Genomic DNA, 18,682 nt, shown 5'->3' with positions numbered 1-18,682 from the left:
TCCGGAATATAAACCATGTGTTTTTTAACGTCACAAAAAAGGTGGGGAAAGTTCAAGTAACCTGTGTGTGTGTGTGTGTGTGTGTGTGTGTGTGTGTGTGTGTGTGTGTGTGTGTGTGTGTGTGTGTGTGTGTGTGTGTGTGTGTGTGTGTGTGTGTGTGTGTGTGTGTGTGCAGTCTTTTACCACGGATTTTGACCAATCACATGTGGCTTCAACTGAAGGGGGCGGAGAAAGAAGTTGGTTCCTCAAGCGGCTCCATATTAAAAGTCGGCTCCAGTCGTTCACTTAAAAGAGCCGGCTACAACTGCCATTTGGTTCGCGAACGACACACCACTCGTCCCAGTCTTCTCGACGATGCCGGTCCGTGGTCAGGAACTATCAGAAGTCTCGTGAGAGGCTCTAATATGAGTTGTCAATGAAGTCGTCTCAAATAAATGTTGTCTGGATTCGTGAGCTTGGGGAGCAGGGTGGGCGCTTCCTTTCCCCTGAATCATATAATAATAATAATAATAATAATAATAATAATAATAATAATAATAAATTTTCTAAGCGCCTTTCAAAACTGTCAAGGACACTTTACAGTCATGGGATTTTTTTGTGCGCGTGAGCAGCGGCAGCCATTCGCACCAGCATTCACTCTACCCTGAAGTAACACAGCAGCAAAGTTATGACAGGAAGAGGAAAGGAAAGAAAGAAGTAGAAAAACAAAAATACAGGAGATGCTGGAAAGGCAGCCACTCTCGCTCGTATGGTCACTATTGTCAAGACATGCACTCGTGCAGTATATTTGGCCTGCTTGGTTTGTCTAAACAAGGGCATTCCTTTTGTCTTTTTTAAAGCTGTGGCTTCAAACCACATCTGCATTTACAATCAATACAGCAGCTTCTTGCTTGCTCAGGACACTTGCTTGTGTCCACACCAGCCAAACCCCGCAATGAAATTCAGTGCAGATAATTTTACTAGAAATGGTGATGGAAAAAAGAGAAACGTAGGAAGGAAAGAAAATCACATTTCAAGTCCTTTTATTGTACAAAGAATTTCACAAAAATATTGAGCAGCTTTCATACACAGCAGCAATGCCATGAAGAAGCAAAATATCACATGACCATGACAGAAACAAAAAGGAAAAAACATCAACGGGACTTTTTTTTTTTTTTAATCCTTTTGCAAAAAAAGCACTTCCCTACACTTTCCTGCACCTCAAGCGAGTGCTGCTTGAATCAACCTTTTCAATATCACACAGCTCGGACCAGTCATCAATGTCAAATTGCAATTTGTGAACATATAAAAATATACACATTTTTACAAAATAAACTCAGCGTGCCTTTCGCGGTGCTGTGCATTTCGAGTCCGATTTATGTATACGAGCCGAAGTGAGAAGGAGCAACAGAGAAGCCGAACCCCAGCGACATTCAGAGCCAGACGTCACGGACGTGAACATCACATGGGGCATGATCTGTACATCAAAGGTGCTTTTTGTTAATATTTTCTTTTTTTGGTGACGTGTCTTTCTCCCAAAATAAATACGACAGACAAGAGAGGAGGTGGAAGGCGCATCGTGTGGAGTCCGTGGCGCCTCTCGTGTGATGTCATAAGACATTAGCGACAGTCAGAAATTCGCTGAGACAAGGAGTCGTAAATCAGAGTGCTCAAACGTGGCGACCGTCTCGCTCATCTTGCGTCGTAATGTCACCGTAGGTGTACTTCGGGAAGGTACACATTAAAAGCTATAAAAAGTAGTGCTTTAAGGTTTCATCTTTGGCCGCTGACTTAGTGATTCATGTTGGACAGCGGCGGTTAAGCGGTGTAATCCGCCACCCCCGACGTGGCTCCGAATTCGTCTGCGTTCACCACTTGGCCGCTTTCTTGCGTTTTGCCTTCTTCTTCCTCCGCCTCGTCTTCCTCGTCATCTTCGCCGTCCTCCTTGTCAGGGGGACGTTCATCCATGGCGGCCTCCGACGAGCTTTTATTGACCTTGGTAGGGCCCTCCTTTGGCGACTTCAGCATGCTGCAAAGCTCCATCTCGTGGATCTCCACGTCGAAAGGGGCGGCGTGGCGGACCGACGCGGGAGACTTGCAACCAGCGCAGCCCTGAGGGGGGTACAAGAAGACGTCTGAGTCATACGTACAAAACCCGAGGCCTAAATGACAGAAATGAACAAAAAATAAGCATGTTATGTGGCGTCACCACCAAATTGGAAGTGAGTGCAGCTGAGTCATGATTTGGCAAAGAGATGCTCCCATTTTACATGATAATATTGAGGCTTTAAAAGGTGACGTCTAGACTGGTTAGTGACGTGTGTGTCGACAAATGAGAGTTAATTGAAAGTGTACTGACCACTTTATTTTATCCTGGAACACTTATGGGGGCATTACATGATGTTATTTTATTTAATTGGGAGAAGTAATAAACCTTAAATTAGCTATCAATGTTTAGAGGTTATTTTTAACTCATTCACTGCTAGACGATGTACAAAAATGTGTCCACTCCAGTGCCGGGGTTTTCGTCATTTTCGCAAAAATTCCAGGACCCACAGAATTTTGAGTTTTAGGACTACATTAACATTCAACGCAGCTTAAGAAACCTTAGACTGTCTTCTTTCATCAGAAAAAAAAGTTCATTCCTAAATTATATGGGTCTGGAGTTATATGAGCTTGGGGCGGCTGTACAAAATACAATATAATACATATGTATTATTTATTTAGTGCTTTAACAACAAAGCGCTAACATGGACGAAAAGAAAATGATGTCCCCTCGTAGAAGGCAAAAACCTGGACAGAGGTCTGACCAGTGCTTTATCGGCACCAACATAAAAAAAACAAAACAAAACCCGAAAAAATTTGGGAATGGCGCTCCACGTCACGCTTTTCAATTCCGGAATAAATTCAGGAATGGCAGGGAACAAGTTGAATGTGCACAATTTTCTCAACTCAAAACGTCAACCACCGCTTCCTGGTACAATCAATACAAAAATGACAGCTTTCCCTTCACTTAAGGACAGTTATTGATAATAAATATGAATTGATTTATCCATCGATCTATTTATTTATCCAGCTATTAATTAATTATTTTATTTATCTATCAATCTATTCATTCATTATGTATGTATGTATGTATGTATGTATGTATGTATGTATGTATGTATGTATGTATGTATGTATGTATGTATGTATGTATGTATGTATGTATGTATTTATTCAATGGTTTCAGCCCCTTCTGAAAACAACATAAAAGCAGCTCAAGTCTGTCCTACTCACAGAGCTGTTGATGGCTCTTGGCAGGCGTCCTGTGCGCACCCAAGGGTGCACTTGGCTCAGCTCCCTCTTCTGTTCCTCCGTAAAGCGAGGCTGATGCTTCTGCATGCTCCTCAGCGCATCGCGATCCTCACGCAGCACCGCCTCCACGTCCCTGTTGCAGCGCGGGGGTTAAGGTCACGTGACATCACGCAGACAAACGGATCCCTTTTATGTCTGACGGCGGTACCTGATAGGCAGCTGGTAGGTCATCATGACCTTCTCGTCAGCGTTGGCCATCAGAAGCCAAATGGGGTCTTGCAGGACGCATTTGATGAACTGCTCCTCGCCGCTGTCGCCACCGCTGCCCCCCGCTGGTTGCTTGCGGGCGTGGTCGTTTTCCAGTGAGTCGATGCTACCGAAATATTTGCTGGTATGGCTGCCCTGGCTGCTACCTACATGGAATCCCAAGTAGAAATGTATCTGTACTCTTGAACGATCGATCATTCAACAATGGTGAAGGCGTTCTACTCACTGGTGCCACTCGTGCCGGAGGAGCAGCATCCGTTGGAGCCTGAGCCGGAACCCGAAGATCTGGTGCCCGATGACCCAGATCCGGAGGCAGCAGAGCCGGTTCCCGAGCGCGAGTCTTCCTGCAGAAGCAAGTCCAGCAGGTCGCTGGAAGTCGACATGGCGTCGTTGTTGGACTCGTTCGCTTCCCCCTGTGATGCAAAGAAAGGTCAATACTCCATTTTGAGGTGGGGGGGGGGGGTTGAGGTTAGAATAATTTGGGAATTTTCAGAATAGTATTTTTAGTTCGCTTGACCTTTCTTTAAAAATGGCATTTGTTTTCATTTAGTTTTAGAGCAGGTTTGTATTCCCCCCCAAAATGCTTCGCCTTGGCCTATTTATTTATTTTATAATACAGTAGTAGGATTTTTTTCTTCCATTTTTTCCATCCAAATCAGTCAGAATTTTGCTTTCCAATTTTACCTTATTATATTTGTTAACTCATTCACTGCCAGACGATGTGCAAAAATGTATTCACTCCAGTGCCAGGGTTTTTGTCATTGTCAGTGAACTTCCAGGACCCACAGAATAGTGAGTTTTAGGACGACATAAACATTCAATGCAGAGTAAGAAAAAATAGGTTCTCTTCTTTCATCAGAAACAAACAATTATTTCCTTAATTATATGGGTCTGCAGTTATATTATCTTGAAATTAGGGCGGCTGTACAAAAAATGCAATACATATTGGTTTACTAACATGGGAAAAAAGGAAATGTTGCCCTCTTGTGGAAGGAAAAAAAAAAAAACATTGCCAGAGGTTTGGCCACCGCTTTATCGGCACCCAAGCAAGAAAAAACAAAACCCAAACTAATTCGGGAATGGCGCTCTACGTCACATTTTCAATTCCCGAATAAATTTGGGAATGGCGCTGAATAATTTTTTTTTTTTTCTATAACATCTGTCATATGATCCAGATTTAACTACAGTTTGTAATACACACATGCCCACACACACTCACACATAAACAAACACAAATGTCGATGTAGCACACAGGTGGCAAATTCGAGGCCCGGGGGCAAAATTTGGCCCGCCACATCATTTTATTCTTCCCGGGAAAGCAAATCAAGCAATCGCCATGATGCTTGCGAAACTTCAAGTCAAAATTTCAAATTGTCGTCTGTAAACCACAATAACAGTCATTATTCTTGACTTTAAATTGGAAATCAAGTTATTCATTAATTTGTTATGTATTGTGGATGTAATATGTGGAGGGGATGAAACCTTCCCCTGGTTTCCCCAAATTCATAACGGCCCCCGAGAGCAAACGTAACGACAATGTGGCCCGCGGCAAAAAATGAGTTTCGCACATCCACAATGAACACCGAACTTACATTTTCATTCTCCTTGGTGTTATCCTCAGAGTTTCTCTGATCGGCTGAGCCCTGCACCCCCGCGGGGCCGCCCTGCCCGGTGGGCGGAGCCTGCTGCCCGGCGGCCGCCAGCGCGGTGGCGGACTCTAACCGGTTGCTCGGGGACTCTTCCAGCTGCAACAAATTCAGGGGGGAGGAGCACCGGGACTGGAAAAGGGGGGACTCTGCACCCTCGCGATCGGCGGGGGTCTGAGCGCAGGACTGTGGGGTGCTGCTCCGAGATGGCGCACCCATGCCGGGAATGGACGCAGGGTTGCAAACGGCCGCGGGGACGGGGGGTTGGGGGGCGGCGGGGTAATTCAAGTTTTGATTGAAAAACGGCAAGGGCGTGGCGGCGCCTTGCTGGGAGATGGGCGCCCCCATCGGGGGGAACATGTAGTTGGGAAGAACCAAGGCCATCATGGGGGGCACCATCGGCGCCGGCGGGAAACGCGAGGCATCCGGCACGGCTAAGGGCGGCGGGTAGACCGGGTAGATGGGAACCATGCCGGGCGCGAACGGGGCCGAGGGATGGCTGGGCTGAGAGCAAACTGACGGCCAGGACGACGAGTTAGTGGGGGGTCCCATCGGCACGTTGAGGGGCCCGGCTGCCACTCTGTCAGAGGGCTCCTGGTGCTTTAGCCGCTTCCCGCCACGTCCGCATCTGTGACTGGAGCCGCCCCCCGCGGCCGGGTAGTCGCGAGAACAACGCACACCTAGAGGACACGCCACGATTAGTTTGGAAACCGGCGCGCCGCCAAAGTGAAGAGCATACCTCGCGCCAGAGGGTTGCCGGCGGGTGTGTGGCAGCGCACGGTGGACGACGCTGTCTGATCGAAGACGCGCAGCTTGCTGAGGTCCTTGAAGCGGTCGAGGAAGGCCTGCTCCTCCTGCTGCGTGTGCGCCGACAGCACCTCCTTCGTCAGACCCAGCCGGCCGCCCCCGCCTGCCAACGCCGCGCCGCCCCCGCCGTGCCGGCTGTCCTTCGCCGGCTGGGTTGGCGGTGTCGCTTGAGGGAGGGGAGCGATAGGAGGAGGCGGGGGAGGAAGAATGGAGATGGGGGCAGGGCCGCTTGAGAGCGCAGTTGGGGCGGGTGTCGGGGGAGCGTTCGTTGGAGTGCTTGGAGCCTCCTCCATCACGATGTCTGTCAAACAAAAAATGTTCGAGTCAACCAACTTTTATTTGTGTGGTACTTTGTCAGGATGAACAGTGTTGAAACTGCCACAGGAGGTGCTACAACATTTCTACACGGCTGTCATCGAGTCCATCCTGTGTTCTTCCATCACCGTTTGCTTCGGGGCCACCACAAAAATGGACAAAATCTGACTTCAACGGACAGTTTGGACGGCCGGAAAAATCATTGGCACCGCCCTACCCACTCTCCGGGACTTGCACACTGCAAGAATTAAAACAAGGGCGCGGAAAATCCTACTGGACCCGCCGCACCCTGCCCACCACCTTTTCCAGCTACTCCCCTCAGGCAAACGCTATCGATCCATGCGCACCAAATCCAGCAGACATTTAAACAGCTTCTTCCCCCAAGCCCACTCACTAAACAGTAACCCAAATAGAACTTTATAGTGCCTCAATTTTTCTTAAGATGTTACTAGTGCAGCGTGTTCTACTAGAGACAAATTCCTTGTGTGTTCTCCATACTTGGCCAATAAAGATGATTCTGCTTCTGAAAAAAAACATGACCCCCCCCCCCCCCCCCCTCCAGAGACCTTCTAACAACTGCGGCGTTTTCTAACCTGATTCAGGCGGCTTCTTATCTCCCACGTGCACGATGGTGCTACTGAAGCTACATTGGGACGTGACGGAGGCCACACTCTCCGCCTTCATGGCCAACGTCAGTGGGGGCAGCGGGGGGGCGTCGCCTACCAGGCTCACTGACGCACCCGCAGGAGGGAAAGTCACAAATGTCACACGACGTACGGGACGGACAGCGACGGAATAAATCCAAACACTGACCTTTGGCATTCCCGCCGACTTCCTGCTGCTGCTTGTCTTCATCCGAAGCGGACGTGCAGGAAGAGGAACCGCACTTTCTTTTGATCGTGTTGGGGATGTTGCAGCTCTCCAAGTACCTGGAATGGCGTGTGATTCACTTGGTATGGATTGTAAAGTCAAACGAAAAGCTGACTGGAATTCCGCCCATTACCTTATGATGCTGTCCAGACAGTTGATTTGTTGGTAAGAATATCCGGGAGGGGATTCTTTCTGGATGAGCGGCGCAGGCACCAAATCTTTCAGCGGTTTGGTCATGTCAGCAATGAGGCCGCGGACGGGGTCACTGTTGATGCTTCTGAGACCGCTCGTGGCGTCTAAAATAAACAAACGCGCCACATCAGAGCCGTTTTGCTGTATGAATCATAGCCAGGGTTTTATATATTTCTTTGCAGACGCTCCCCAACTTACGAACATTTGAGTTTCGAATAACGACACATACGAACATTTTTACGAGTACAGTATGTCAAAAAAATGTTGGAACACAGATGCTGCAAGTTACATTTTGTATTGCGCGCCTTTTTTCCGACCGAGCTTGCTTGCGATTGGCTGTGTGGAGTATGTGAGCAGGGATGAAATCCCTCATACCAGATGATAAAAGTTAATGGCTACAGGCGCATAATTCAATAATTACGTGCCAGCAGCAAGAGTAATGGCTTACTGAAGACCCAAGTCGTCGTACTACAGTAGGTGTGCATTTACTTTACGAATGTTAGAGCGTCCATGTTTTATACTTCCTCGTCCAGTGTTTGACCGACACATACATTCTTGACAAAATATAGCCCCGAAGCAACTTACAGACAAATTCACCTTCCAAACGACCGCTCGTTCCTAAGGTGAGGAGCGTCTGTATCATTCACACCGTACCTGCGCCGGTGTTTTTTCTCGCCAGCGGCCTGTTCCGGGACTCGATGAAAACTTGCTGTCCGTTTGTCTTGACCATGTGAACATCTTTGCAGATTTGCTGGAAGGTCATCTGGCGCAATTAAATGCAACCGCAATGAGCATACTTGGACTGGCGGGGCTGGCGGCCCGTGGGGGGATTACGATTGAGCAACTCACAGGCTTGTGTAAAACAACCGCAGCAGCGCCGTCGTCCAGAGCGGGTCCGTTGCTGTCGCTGGAGGAGCCAGCCGAGGCGCTGAGATGCTGCGGTTGTGAGTGGCGGGACCCCCGGGACCCGCTGGAGCCTAGCGAGCTGTAACCCTGAGACCCGCCGCTGTGCACCGGCTGCACCAGGAGACGGTGGATCTGCTCGCTGAGCTGGACTATGTCGGGTGTGGTGGCGCGGCCCTCGCAGCCCGGCGCCGTGAACACGTCCTCGTTCAGTGGGCTCCTGGTAAAAAAGAGAAAATGTCACCTTTTGGATCTCGTACGCGGTTACTTGGCGAAGCGGCGGCTTACGTTCGGACTTTGTGGCGCCCCACAATGAAAGCCACCTTGCGGCTCCAAGGGTTGACAAAGGAAGACCAGCTGGTGTCGATGGTTAAATATTCGCCGCTGCGGGCGCACATCCTCAACGGTGAATACTCAAACGGTTGCCCGGCGAACTGAAAGACTGTCGGGAGACGATGATCAGAAAGATGGCGGCGGGGGATTTTGTGACGCCATTTTAAAGGTTCCACTTACTTTTTTCGTGAATGGCCACCATGGTGGGCCTGTCATCCGGGTGGATGTAAAGCAAAGTCGGGGTTCCCACCAAGTCCTGCGGGAGGTATCCCAACAATGGCACCGCCCTGCGCGGAAGTCATCATCAATACATAACAGGGTGGCGAAGGAAGGGGTGGAATGGATTGAGAATGGCAGCTAGCAGAGCGCAGATGGCACTGTAACGCGGCAGAAGGCAGCGGCGTCAAAGGTGAGCAAACTGACCTCTCGTCGACTTCCTGGAAGAGGCAGCTAGGCGTGTGACTGGTGGTGAAGATCCTCTTGTCGGGAGGGATGCGAGGTGCTGGCGGGAGAAGATGCCAGAGAAGGAGAGAGGAAGGGAGGGGGGAGGCATGTTTAGACATAAGCCCAACGCTCACATGTCAGCGATCACGGGTATGTGTATGAGCCGTATAGAATGAAATCTGCGTGTTTCAAAGGGACGCGTCGCGTGTTGTCGCCTTCCCGCGACCACGTGAGGCAAAACGCGTGGAGACGGCGCACGCCCGAGATGAGAAGCGTTTTGTGGGGCGGCGAGGGCCAGGTTAGTGTGACATAACGTTCGTTATCCGTGCGGAGCAGCTGTTGTGAAATCAAGAATGTCAAACGTGCTCGCGGTTCACTCTTAATTCCCTAATTTAGTGTTTTTCAAACCTTGTGCGGGAAATTATCCAACACTATGACATTGTAATTGTGTAGTACTCTGCCGTACCAATAAGAAGCAGCAGAAAGCTAGGAAATTGCCTCATGCTTGCAGACAAGCAAAGTTTCAGAAGCTAGGCAGAACAACGACAGGGTTCTAAACCGCTCCACTGCGTACTGGTCTTAGACTCAGCACACAATAAAAACCTATCCAAGGCGCAATGAAGGCACTGCAAATGAGTGATTGATATATTTGATATTTTAATGATATATTTTGTTGTTTTGACTTTAAGATGACGCCACCACAGTGGCTGCCTTATAAATGAAATGTATTATTATTATTATTATTATTATTATTATTATTATGAGAGCAGCTCCTGTATTTTGTTTTTCTATGTCATCCTTTAATTGCCTCTTCCTTACATAACTTTGCTGCTGTGAATGCTGTAAATTTCTCCATTGAAAGACTAATAAAGGCTAATCTAATATAACTTTTTTTCACTATCAATAAGTGATGGGTATCCAGCCAATCACACAATACAATGAGTCTTTGCAGTCAATCGCAGAATTGACAGCACATGACATTGTTGTGTACTTCAAAAAAGTTATTCGTTGAGCAGAAAATGCTTTTGAGTGATGTTGGAATTAGAGCCTAAACAAATAAACAAACACATACATAAATAAATACATGCATTAATAAATAAAACATAAATACATAAACACAAACTCAACCAAACCAACATACAAACAATGACACAACCAATTAAACAAACACACATTACTAAAATAAAATAAATACATATTTAAAATAAACAGCCCCGACAAGTTAAATTTTAAAATTGACTATTTTACTTGCCAATAACTCATTTGCTGCCATTCTCGATTGTATTCGGGAATTGAAAAGTGTGGCATGGACGCCATTAGCGAATTTGTTGTTTTGTTTTTTCCTGTTGGAGGAATGGGGGTGGGTCGATAAAGCGCTGATCAAACCTTTGGCAATGTTTTTTCCCTTCTACGAGGGCGCAGCATTTTCTTTTTGTCCACGTTAGCGCTTTGTTACTGCTTCAGCTGTTGTTAAAGCGCTCTATAAATGAATATATATGTATTGTATTTTGTACAGCTGCCCCCATTTCATGCTCATATAACTCCAGACCCATATAATTTAGGAATTAACTTTTTCTGATACAAGAAGAGACTCTACGGTTTCTTACGCTGAATTGAATGTTTATGTAGTCCTAAAAGTCAATATTCTGTGGGTCGTGCAATCAGAGTGACAATGACAATTCCCCTGGCACTGGGGTGGACGCATTTTTGCACATTGTCTGGTAGTGAATGAGTTCAAATGAATGCACCAAAGATTGAATTAGAGCTGGTTAGATTCCCATTCCATGTGTGATAATATTGCACTATTTTTCTATCTTAAACAAAAAACGCGAAGAGGAACAATATTACAATTCATAAAAGAATCTTTTTTTTCCCACACATTCAGGAAGTGGTATTCCGCGAGTTTTTTTCAATGAAAGAAATGTGACGTATGGTCCCAATGCTTTATGTCTGCCAAGTACGACAGTAATAGAATTACAAGGTGAATATTACCCTCGTATCCAGAGTGGACCCTCTCCGCAATGAGCAGGCAACACGGCTGCGGTTCGGCGTTATCTGAATCTCTGATTGTCAGCTGGTAGGGCGTCAGGCGAAAGGGATAATAGCGCATCTCACCGCCCTGTGTCCTGTCTGCGCTGATTCGACAGAACATGGACTTTTCTTGAGTGCAGTCCATTGCGGGCGAGGCTGATGGAGGAAGCAATAGGGGGACAGTCAAAGGTGATCGCTAAACGGTCGAGATAGGTGGTACTCGCGCTAGCATTTCCCCCGTCCGCCGCGCTCACCAGATCCGATGCAGGATGCCCACAAGGGCAGGCGGCAAGGCGCCGTGCCGCTGTAAAAAGTGCTGATGTCTTGTGGAGCCAAAAGCTCTGAAAACATGGTCCCTTGGAGACACTCCGGCTTACAGCGCAACACTGACGATCCCTGAGGTGACACGTAGACCACTTTCCCGGACAGGAACGAAACCGCCATTGAGAAGGTGTCCTGAGAAATGGAAGGAATCCATTTAGACATTGGAATGATGACTTTATTTTCACCTAAGCTTGAACTTACCGTGTTCTTTAGTGTGTATTCTGAAGTGATGTTGTCCAGCTCCTCGATGGTGAAGGCGGACAAGTCCAGGCTACAACCGTGACACTCTTCCACACTCCACTGGTGATAATATTCCTTGTTGGCTGGACACATAAACAAGAAATTGAAAAGTGCGAGGTGGAACGACATTCCCAAATTTGTTTGGGTTTAAGTTTTTCTTGCGGGGGTGCCGATAAAGCACGGGTAATTTTTTTCCCTTCCACGAGGGAGCAGCATTTCCCTTTTGTCCATGTTAGCGCTTTGTTACAGCTTCAGCTGTTATTAAAGAGCTATATAAACCAATATGTATTGTATTTTGTACAGGCGCCCCCATTTCTAGCTCAGATAACTCCAGACCCATATAACTTAGGAATTAACTCTTTTTTTTCTGATGAAAGAAAAGAGTCTAAGGCTTCTTACGCTGAATTTTATGTTTATGCAGTCCAAAACTTCAATATTGTGTGGGTTCTGGAATTCGAGTGACAATAACAAAAACCCTGGCAGTGAATGAATTAGACATTCTAATGGCTTTTCCAAATTCATAACAGCCCCAGAGAGCAAACCATAACTTCAATGTGGCCCGCAGTAAAAAATGAGTCTAACAGTTTAATGTATGCATAACGTAACCCCAGCGTCTACTGTGGCATCATAAAACGCGGTGTGCCTTATATATGAAAAAGTTTAAAAAGATGTCATTCATTGAAGGCGCGCCTTATAATACTATGTGTATCTTCTTTTCCTTTCAGCTTTTCCCATCTAGGGGTCGCTACAGCGAATCAGTGACCTCCATCTTCAGAGGTTTGATTGCCTTATATATGGGAAAAAATTAAGACACAGCATTTAATCAGGTGTGCCTTATAGTGTGGAAAACATGGCACTCGTTTAAAAAAAAAGACCTACAGGGCAGAAGGAAGTAATGTGCACAAATGTGTGAATTTTGCCAGAGTGACAATTTAATTTCCCTGAGAGGATAACGTAAGAGCCGTTTATTCATCTGTTGAATGGATTAAAAAATGGACCTCACCTCGAACTTGTCGGACACATTGCAGGGCGTACTTGAGTGCATTGAGAGTGCTGGAGTGGCCTTTGGACTTGCGCTCCGCCGGCAAGCGCAGTTTGAGCTCTTTGATGGCCTTCATGAGCTCCTTCTGGGTTTGGACCCTCGCCGATTGATTGCTGCTGCATCCGGATGTGGAGGGCGGGTCGCGTTCCGAGCTGGTGGACAGCAGGCTGTAGGCCAGCGAGCCGCTCGGCGGCGACAGGCTTTGCGAGTTGGAGCTGGAAAAAGCGTTAGCTGTTGAGACCAAAGCGAGCTTCCGTTTGCTGACTCAGTTGTTCCGCCGCGTACCTCTTTTGGCTCTCTGTGGTTTCCAGCATCATACCCGAGTCCTTCCCGTTGGATGAACTGTGCGAGCTGCGGGTGGACTGGCGCCCGCGGGAGCCCGTATCCCTCTCACCGGAGTCGTTCCCGCTGGACAGACCGCCGTCCATGTCGTCCGAGTTGGGCTCCTGCCGATCGCCGGCTCCCGATCCTTCGCTGGGGGATGACGCGCCCCCGCCGCGGTTTCCCTGCTCCGGAGCGGAGACATTGGCGGCGGCGCTTTTTGAGGCCTTTAAATGTTTGGAGTCGCCATCCTGGCCGGCGGCTTTGTCGACAGCTCTCGGCATTCGCCCCAGAGCGTTGCTGCTGGCCGCTGACTGAGTGATGTCATAACTCATACTAGACTCGAATGGGGGCTTGCGTCGCTTGTTTGAGGTGACAGCCGAGGAACCAGTTCCACACGACGTTAACTTAGGTGGGACTGCTGTGGACGTACAAGTGAATCATAGTCGACAGCTTGCTTATGTCATCGACTGAGGGGAGAAAGTCATCGTTTGTCGTGCAAAAAATACAAATTCAAAAAAAAATCAATAAACGTTAAATTTGTGGCTGAGATGCGTTCATCTTGCGTGAGACACCGTTGTCACGAGCACAGAGACAGTTGGGTCCTTTCACCTTCTGAGATGTGTTTACAGGCAACGGCAAGGCCACCTAAAAACACAAACGAACAGAATTGGGCAAAGAACGCAAAAAAAATTTTGACTTCAGACGGAACGTGCAGTGTTGCGCAACGACAAGCGCGTTTCGCTAGCTATCTACAAGGACAAAAACAAGCTAGTTTATCATCACCATGGCCTCCCGCAAACGGCGGCTTCATCCCGTTCGCAGCGCAGGTACGAATGCTCGTTAGATTAACGCCAATGAAAAGGCTTTTGAGAACATAAGGCCCATTTCTATTTCCAAACTACAAATGCGTACACTCGCGTCTCCTTATAGAAAAAGCGGACATGTCAGTCGTCATAGCTTAGGCCCCTTTGACCCAGAGGACAATCAATTACAAACAAGGGGGGTGGGGGGAAGTCTGTAATAGATAATCTGCTGTGTGCTAATAAACAGAAGTTTGCATCCTCAGGTGTATATCTGGACACCACCTACGCAAGTGAAAGTCTACTGCTATTTATTCCTTGGGGAAGGGAGACGCCTCCGTAATCCCTTAAACCCCAACAGACGTAAAGAAGACGACATCCCGGGCGTCACTCCATTCAAATTGATGCACCCGCATGACCCGACAACTCCGTCTTTAGAAAGTAGAATTTGGTCATGTACGCAAACTGTCGTGTCACAATGGCCAGTGGCGGCTTGAACGCCTTGTGAGTGTGAGCTATTATGTAACTTGAGAAACAACGTGAACTGGGACACTGAGGCTGGTTGATTTTGATTCTGAACAGTTTGGGGATTATGAAAAAAAAACAGGTGATTCTTTTTTTCGACGGCTTCTTCACATGACTTTTGAAACAAACAAGCAAGATTTTGTGTTGCAATTGGAATTCTGATCATTTGAAAATGGCATTTGACGACATTGCGATATCAATTTGAATTGGATAAAATGTTCAACCCTCTTATCCACACGTCGCAAAGTCCAGTGTGAAATAAGCGCTCAGTTTGAGAATAGCGATGATGCACAATGAGAAAATGTGTGCTCTGCAGCCAAACAGTTGGACATGAGGACGGGGAAAATATGGCCGGGAAATATGCATTGCGGTAGGTGTGGAGACCAGCTGTCACCCACACAGACTTCCACGGGGCTCGTGTAAGATTTTCACATGTCCGCGACCCGAGATTCTCAAATGTGGAGGGAGACTGATATTTTATGGGTCGCCACAGCGAATCAGACACCTCCATCTTCAGGGGGTTGATTCGGCAGTGAATGAGTTAACAAAAACATGTATTTTTTTTTTTTAAATTCTTGGATTAATGTCATTTCCATCAACCAAATTGGCGTTTTCATGTTTATTATGTTTGTTAAAGTCATTATAAGTGCCTTGCACGCTGGGTCCAAGAGGACAGTAATTTCATCCGTGCTGTTTGTCATGCATATTAGCATATTTGACAATAAAGCTGACTTTGACGATGGTTAATAGAAATGACATTAATCCAAGAATTTAAAAAAATTACATGTTTTTTTAAACTTATTCATTGCCATTCACGAATTAAACCCCTGAAGATGGAGGTGTCTGATTCGCTGTGGCGACCCCTCGAAGGGAAAAGCCGAACGGAAATGAAGACTGCCCATCATGAATCTAATCGGGAATTGAAAATATGACATAAAGCACAGGTGTCAAAGTCAAGGCCCGCGGGCCAAATCCGGCCCGCCACATCATTTTTTTTCGGCCCGCGAAAGCAAATCAAACTTGTTAAATTCCATGATGATTGCTAAAATCTGAGCCAAAATTTCATATTTTTGGACGTCAACCACAATAAAAGTCATTATTCTTGACTTCAGATTTGAAAACGAGTTATTCATTAATTTGCTGTGTGCTCTATATGTAATATTTGAAGGGATTTAAACATTCTAATGGGTTCCCCAAATTCATAACGGCCCTCGAGAGGAAACCATTACTACAATGTGGCCCGCGGCAAAAAATGACTTTGACACCCCTGACATAAAGCAACATTCCCGAATTTGTTCGGGTTTTGTTTTTTCTTGTTTGGGTGCTGCTAAAGCGCTGGCCATGGCCTCTGGCAACGTTGTTTCCTTCCACAAGGGGTTGGCATTTCCCTTTTATCCATGTTAGCGCTATGTTCCAGCTTCAGCTGTTGTTAAAGAGTAATATAAACTGATATGTACGTATTGCATTGTATTTTGGACAGCGACCTTCATTTCAAGCTCATATAACTCCAGACCCATATCATTTAGGAATTACCTCTTTTTCTGATGAAAGAAGAGAGTCTAAGGTTTTTTCATGGTGCGTTGAATGTTTATGTAGTCCTAAAAATCAATATTATACGGGTCCTGCAATTCAAGTGGCAATGACAAAAACCCTGGCACTGGAGTGGACACATTTTTGCACATCTGGCATGTGAATGAGATAATGAGAAAAAAAATCACTCCGAAATATTGTATTCCATAAAAATATACAGTATTGTCATCAATCAAATGTAAGGCGTGACCTTTTTAGTGCCATTTTTGTTAGGATTTGTTGAGATGAAAAAGTTTCTTTGCGGCGGATAAGGAATATATGACAGCGAGTAGTGTTATATACCTGTCGAAATGTTTTGTTTTCACATCTGACGCTAAATGTTAGTTTGTGTACCTATTGAGTTATCCAGAATTCAATTATCAGAAGCTATGTGACTGTTTTAAATATACAATACGTTTTTTTTGCTTTGTCTTTTGAAAAAAGAAACCGTCAACTAGGAATTGGTTACAAGGCCCAAGCCAGATGCTTTCATCGCTTAGGCCATGGGTGCGCTTTGGGTTCTTGTCAGACATTCTTTTATTCCCCAATATGTACCCGATATGCGAGTACGCATAGCCCAAAAATATCTCGACCTTTCTGACAGGTTCTCCACGCAGTCGCAAATGCTAAAACACTGTCTGCATACGCCTGTGTCAAGACGACAAGACACGGGCACATGGTGCAAACAGGGTGGACACTTGACTTGTGACACTTTTCCGGTTGTGTACAAAACCGGAGGAGGAGTGTATGTGCAAACGCTGGAGGGGGGCGGGACCTACACCTTGCACGTACATGTGAGCACACTCAAGACATATCCCGCTATAAGGTTTTGGACCGCAGACACACCGCGATTCATATTTTCAAGTGCATCCCATGACATTAAGCGACTGCAAAGACCAAACTAGAACTCCTTAGCGCTCCGGATAGCAGGCACGTGGACGAGGCAGTGGTTTCCACTGTCGTTTGCGGCTCCCGATTGGCAAGCGGCCCTGACCAATCAGAGCGCGCACCGCAAAGCAACCAACCTTTCATTGGCCTGATTTAGCCCCGCCCCCTCGCCTGGCTCGCCTGTATTCCGGCCGAATGCCATCTGATCTCGAATCAGGGTTGAAAGCTTTGCAGTTGCTTTCCGTTTCAAAACACATTCAGGATATATGATACAAAACCTATATTTTAGCTCTCATATAGAGATAAAAATAAAGTTTAGGGGACTGAAGCCACATGCAGACTTCACACGACATGTAAAACATATGCCCATTGCAGCTGCAACTGAACCTGGTGTGAGAATTCAATTGCGGATAAAAAACCCGAAAAATGAACCTTCTTTACAAAGGCACAATGAACAACAGGTTGCAGTTGGGGACAAGATGCGCAATACGTTAAAACTCGCTACATGTTTTGATTGTCGTGCAGGATTGCGGGGTCTACGGATAGATGAAAGCTATTTGTAACAAAGTTTTCTACCAGTTCACATTCACCAGGCTGTAATAAATTAAAAAGGAGCGAACGGAAGATTCCAAAATAGAAAACAGTACAGTACAAAGACTGTGTTTGAATAACGTGGTCAAATCACTGTTTTGTTTCTCTTATGTTAAAGGTAAACGCATCTTGCTCTACGTGTCAGACAACAGTTTCCACCTGTAAACACCGACAAACCGACATCAATTTGTTAATCCACAGTGATGATTATTTTATTTACAAATTACTGAAATTTAAGACAAATTTAAGGGATGAGTTTGCTGCCGATGATAAAATACAGTGAAACAATCGACCGGAGGGCCTTAATGATTTACAATGCACACTGGTTGCAAGATAGAGCACTGTCAAGTGTGAAAGTCACATTTGTTTCTGTAAAATTACATTTTAAAATTGAGCACTTACTTAAAACACCCCGAGGAAAAAACAAACAAACTATTTCTCGATATGTATTCTATCTTTAAATTAATATCGTACACTGTAAGGATAGGTTTCTGTGCTATTTGTTATTATCCTGGTTGACTGACGGCTGGCCTGTTAGCACGCTAGCCGTCAGTCTAGCAGCCAAGCAGAAGAACCGAACTCAAAAGTCGACAACGTACCTTTTAAAATCTCCTTTGAAGAAATATCAGCCGATCTTATATTACACGTATCCAAAACATCGTGTCAAAGCATCAAATATCCCCAGGGGCAGTGACTGCGTGTGTGCAAGCAGTTGTGTTCTCAATCGACATTTTGCGATTCCTACTCGTCCCAGCCCACCAGACAGGAGTGTACGCGCGCCAATACACGTGAGGATGCATGGGGGAGGGAATCGGACGTCCCCCATTGGACGTTGGAATCGCTCATGTCACGCCCATAAAAGTCACCGAGCCCATTCCATTGGACGAGCGGGGCGTGGCTTGGAGCACGGGGCTCGCTTGTCACGTTGCAAACAGACTGCGCCCGAGTTCATTTCCAAACAGCGCGGAAACGTGAGAGGGCGTAGCTATGGGTCTTTGGTTACCGTAATACCAAAAGTTTGTCGTCCAAACATATTTCAAAAGGGGATTTTTCTACGTTTTCGCTTCACAACTGTGTATTTCCTTTGTGTTTTTTACTCTTGCTCAACAAATACAACTGAAAAATATCAGTATTCGGTATTTTATGCCTATACACATGTCAAGGGCAATTTCCACTTTCCGTCGAACGGGCAGTGCAGGCTCATTTCAACGTGCGCCCTGTTGCTGACGTCATTTGTTCTGCTCCCCCACTCCACAAGCTCGTGGCAGGCGGTGTGGCACTTCTGTGGCTGTAAA

The 18,682-nt window shown here is 46.4% G+C and overlaps 1 protein-coding gene across 1 annotated transcript; it reads right to left on the bottom strand.

The window, feature by feature from the left end:
- Positions 1 to 1,005: 1,005 nt before the first annotated feature.
- On the bottom strand, positions 1,006 to 18,143 carry per1b (period circadian clock 1b). Its single transcript, XM_088990498.1, has 20 exons — positions 17,987 to 18,143; positions 12,976 to 13,659; positions 12,652 to 12,905; positions 11,610 to 11,731; positions 11,339 to 11,540; positions 11,046 to 11,240; positions 9,033 to 9,111; positions 8,790 to 8,896; positions 8,565 to 8,718; positions 8,223 to 8,496; positions 8,028 to 8,136; positions 7,315 to 7,477; positions 7,125 to 7,240; positions 6,905 to 7,042; positions 5,929 to 6,297; positions 5,136 to 5,869; positions 3,770 to 3,956; positions 3,485 to 3,689; positions 3,259 to 3,409; positions 1,006 to 2,091 (listed from the first exon to the last, which is right to left on the bottom strand). The coding sequence occupies exons 2-20, from the start codon at positions 13,344 to 13,346 to the stop codon at positions 1,798 to 1,800; spliced, it is 4,224 nt and encodes a 1,407-aa protein (XP_088846624.1). The 5' UTR covers positions 13,347 to 13,659; positions 17,987 to 18,143; the 3' UTR covers positions 1,006 to 1,797.
- Positions 18,144 to 18,682: the final 539 nt, after the last annotated feature.

This window comes from Hippocampus bargibanti, linkage group LG02 (assembly GCF_051943395.1).
Source record: "Hippocampus bargibanti isolate YZ-2025 linkage group LG02, ASM5194339v1, whole genome shotgun sequence".
Classification (NCBI taxonomy): domain Eukaryota; kingdom Metazoa; phylum Chordata; class Actinopteri; order Syngnathiformes; family Syngnathidae; genus Hippocampus; species Hippocampus bargibanti.
Note: the sequence above shows the minus strand (reverse complement) of the source record. Positions and strands in the feature narration are given on the sequence as shown.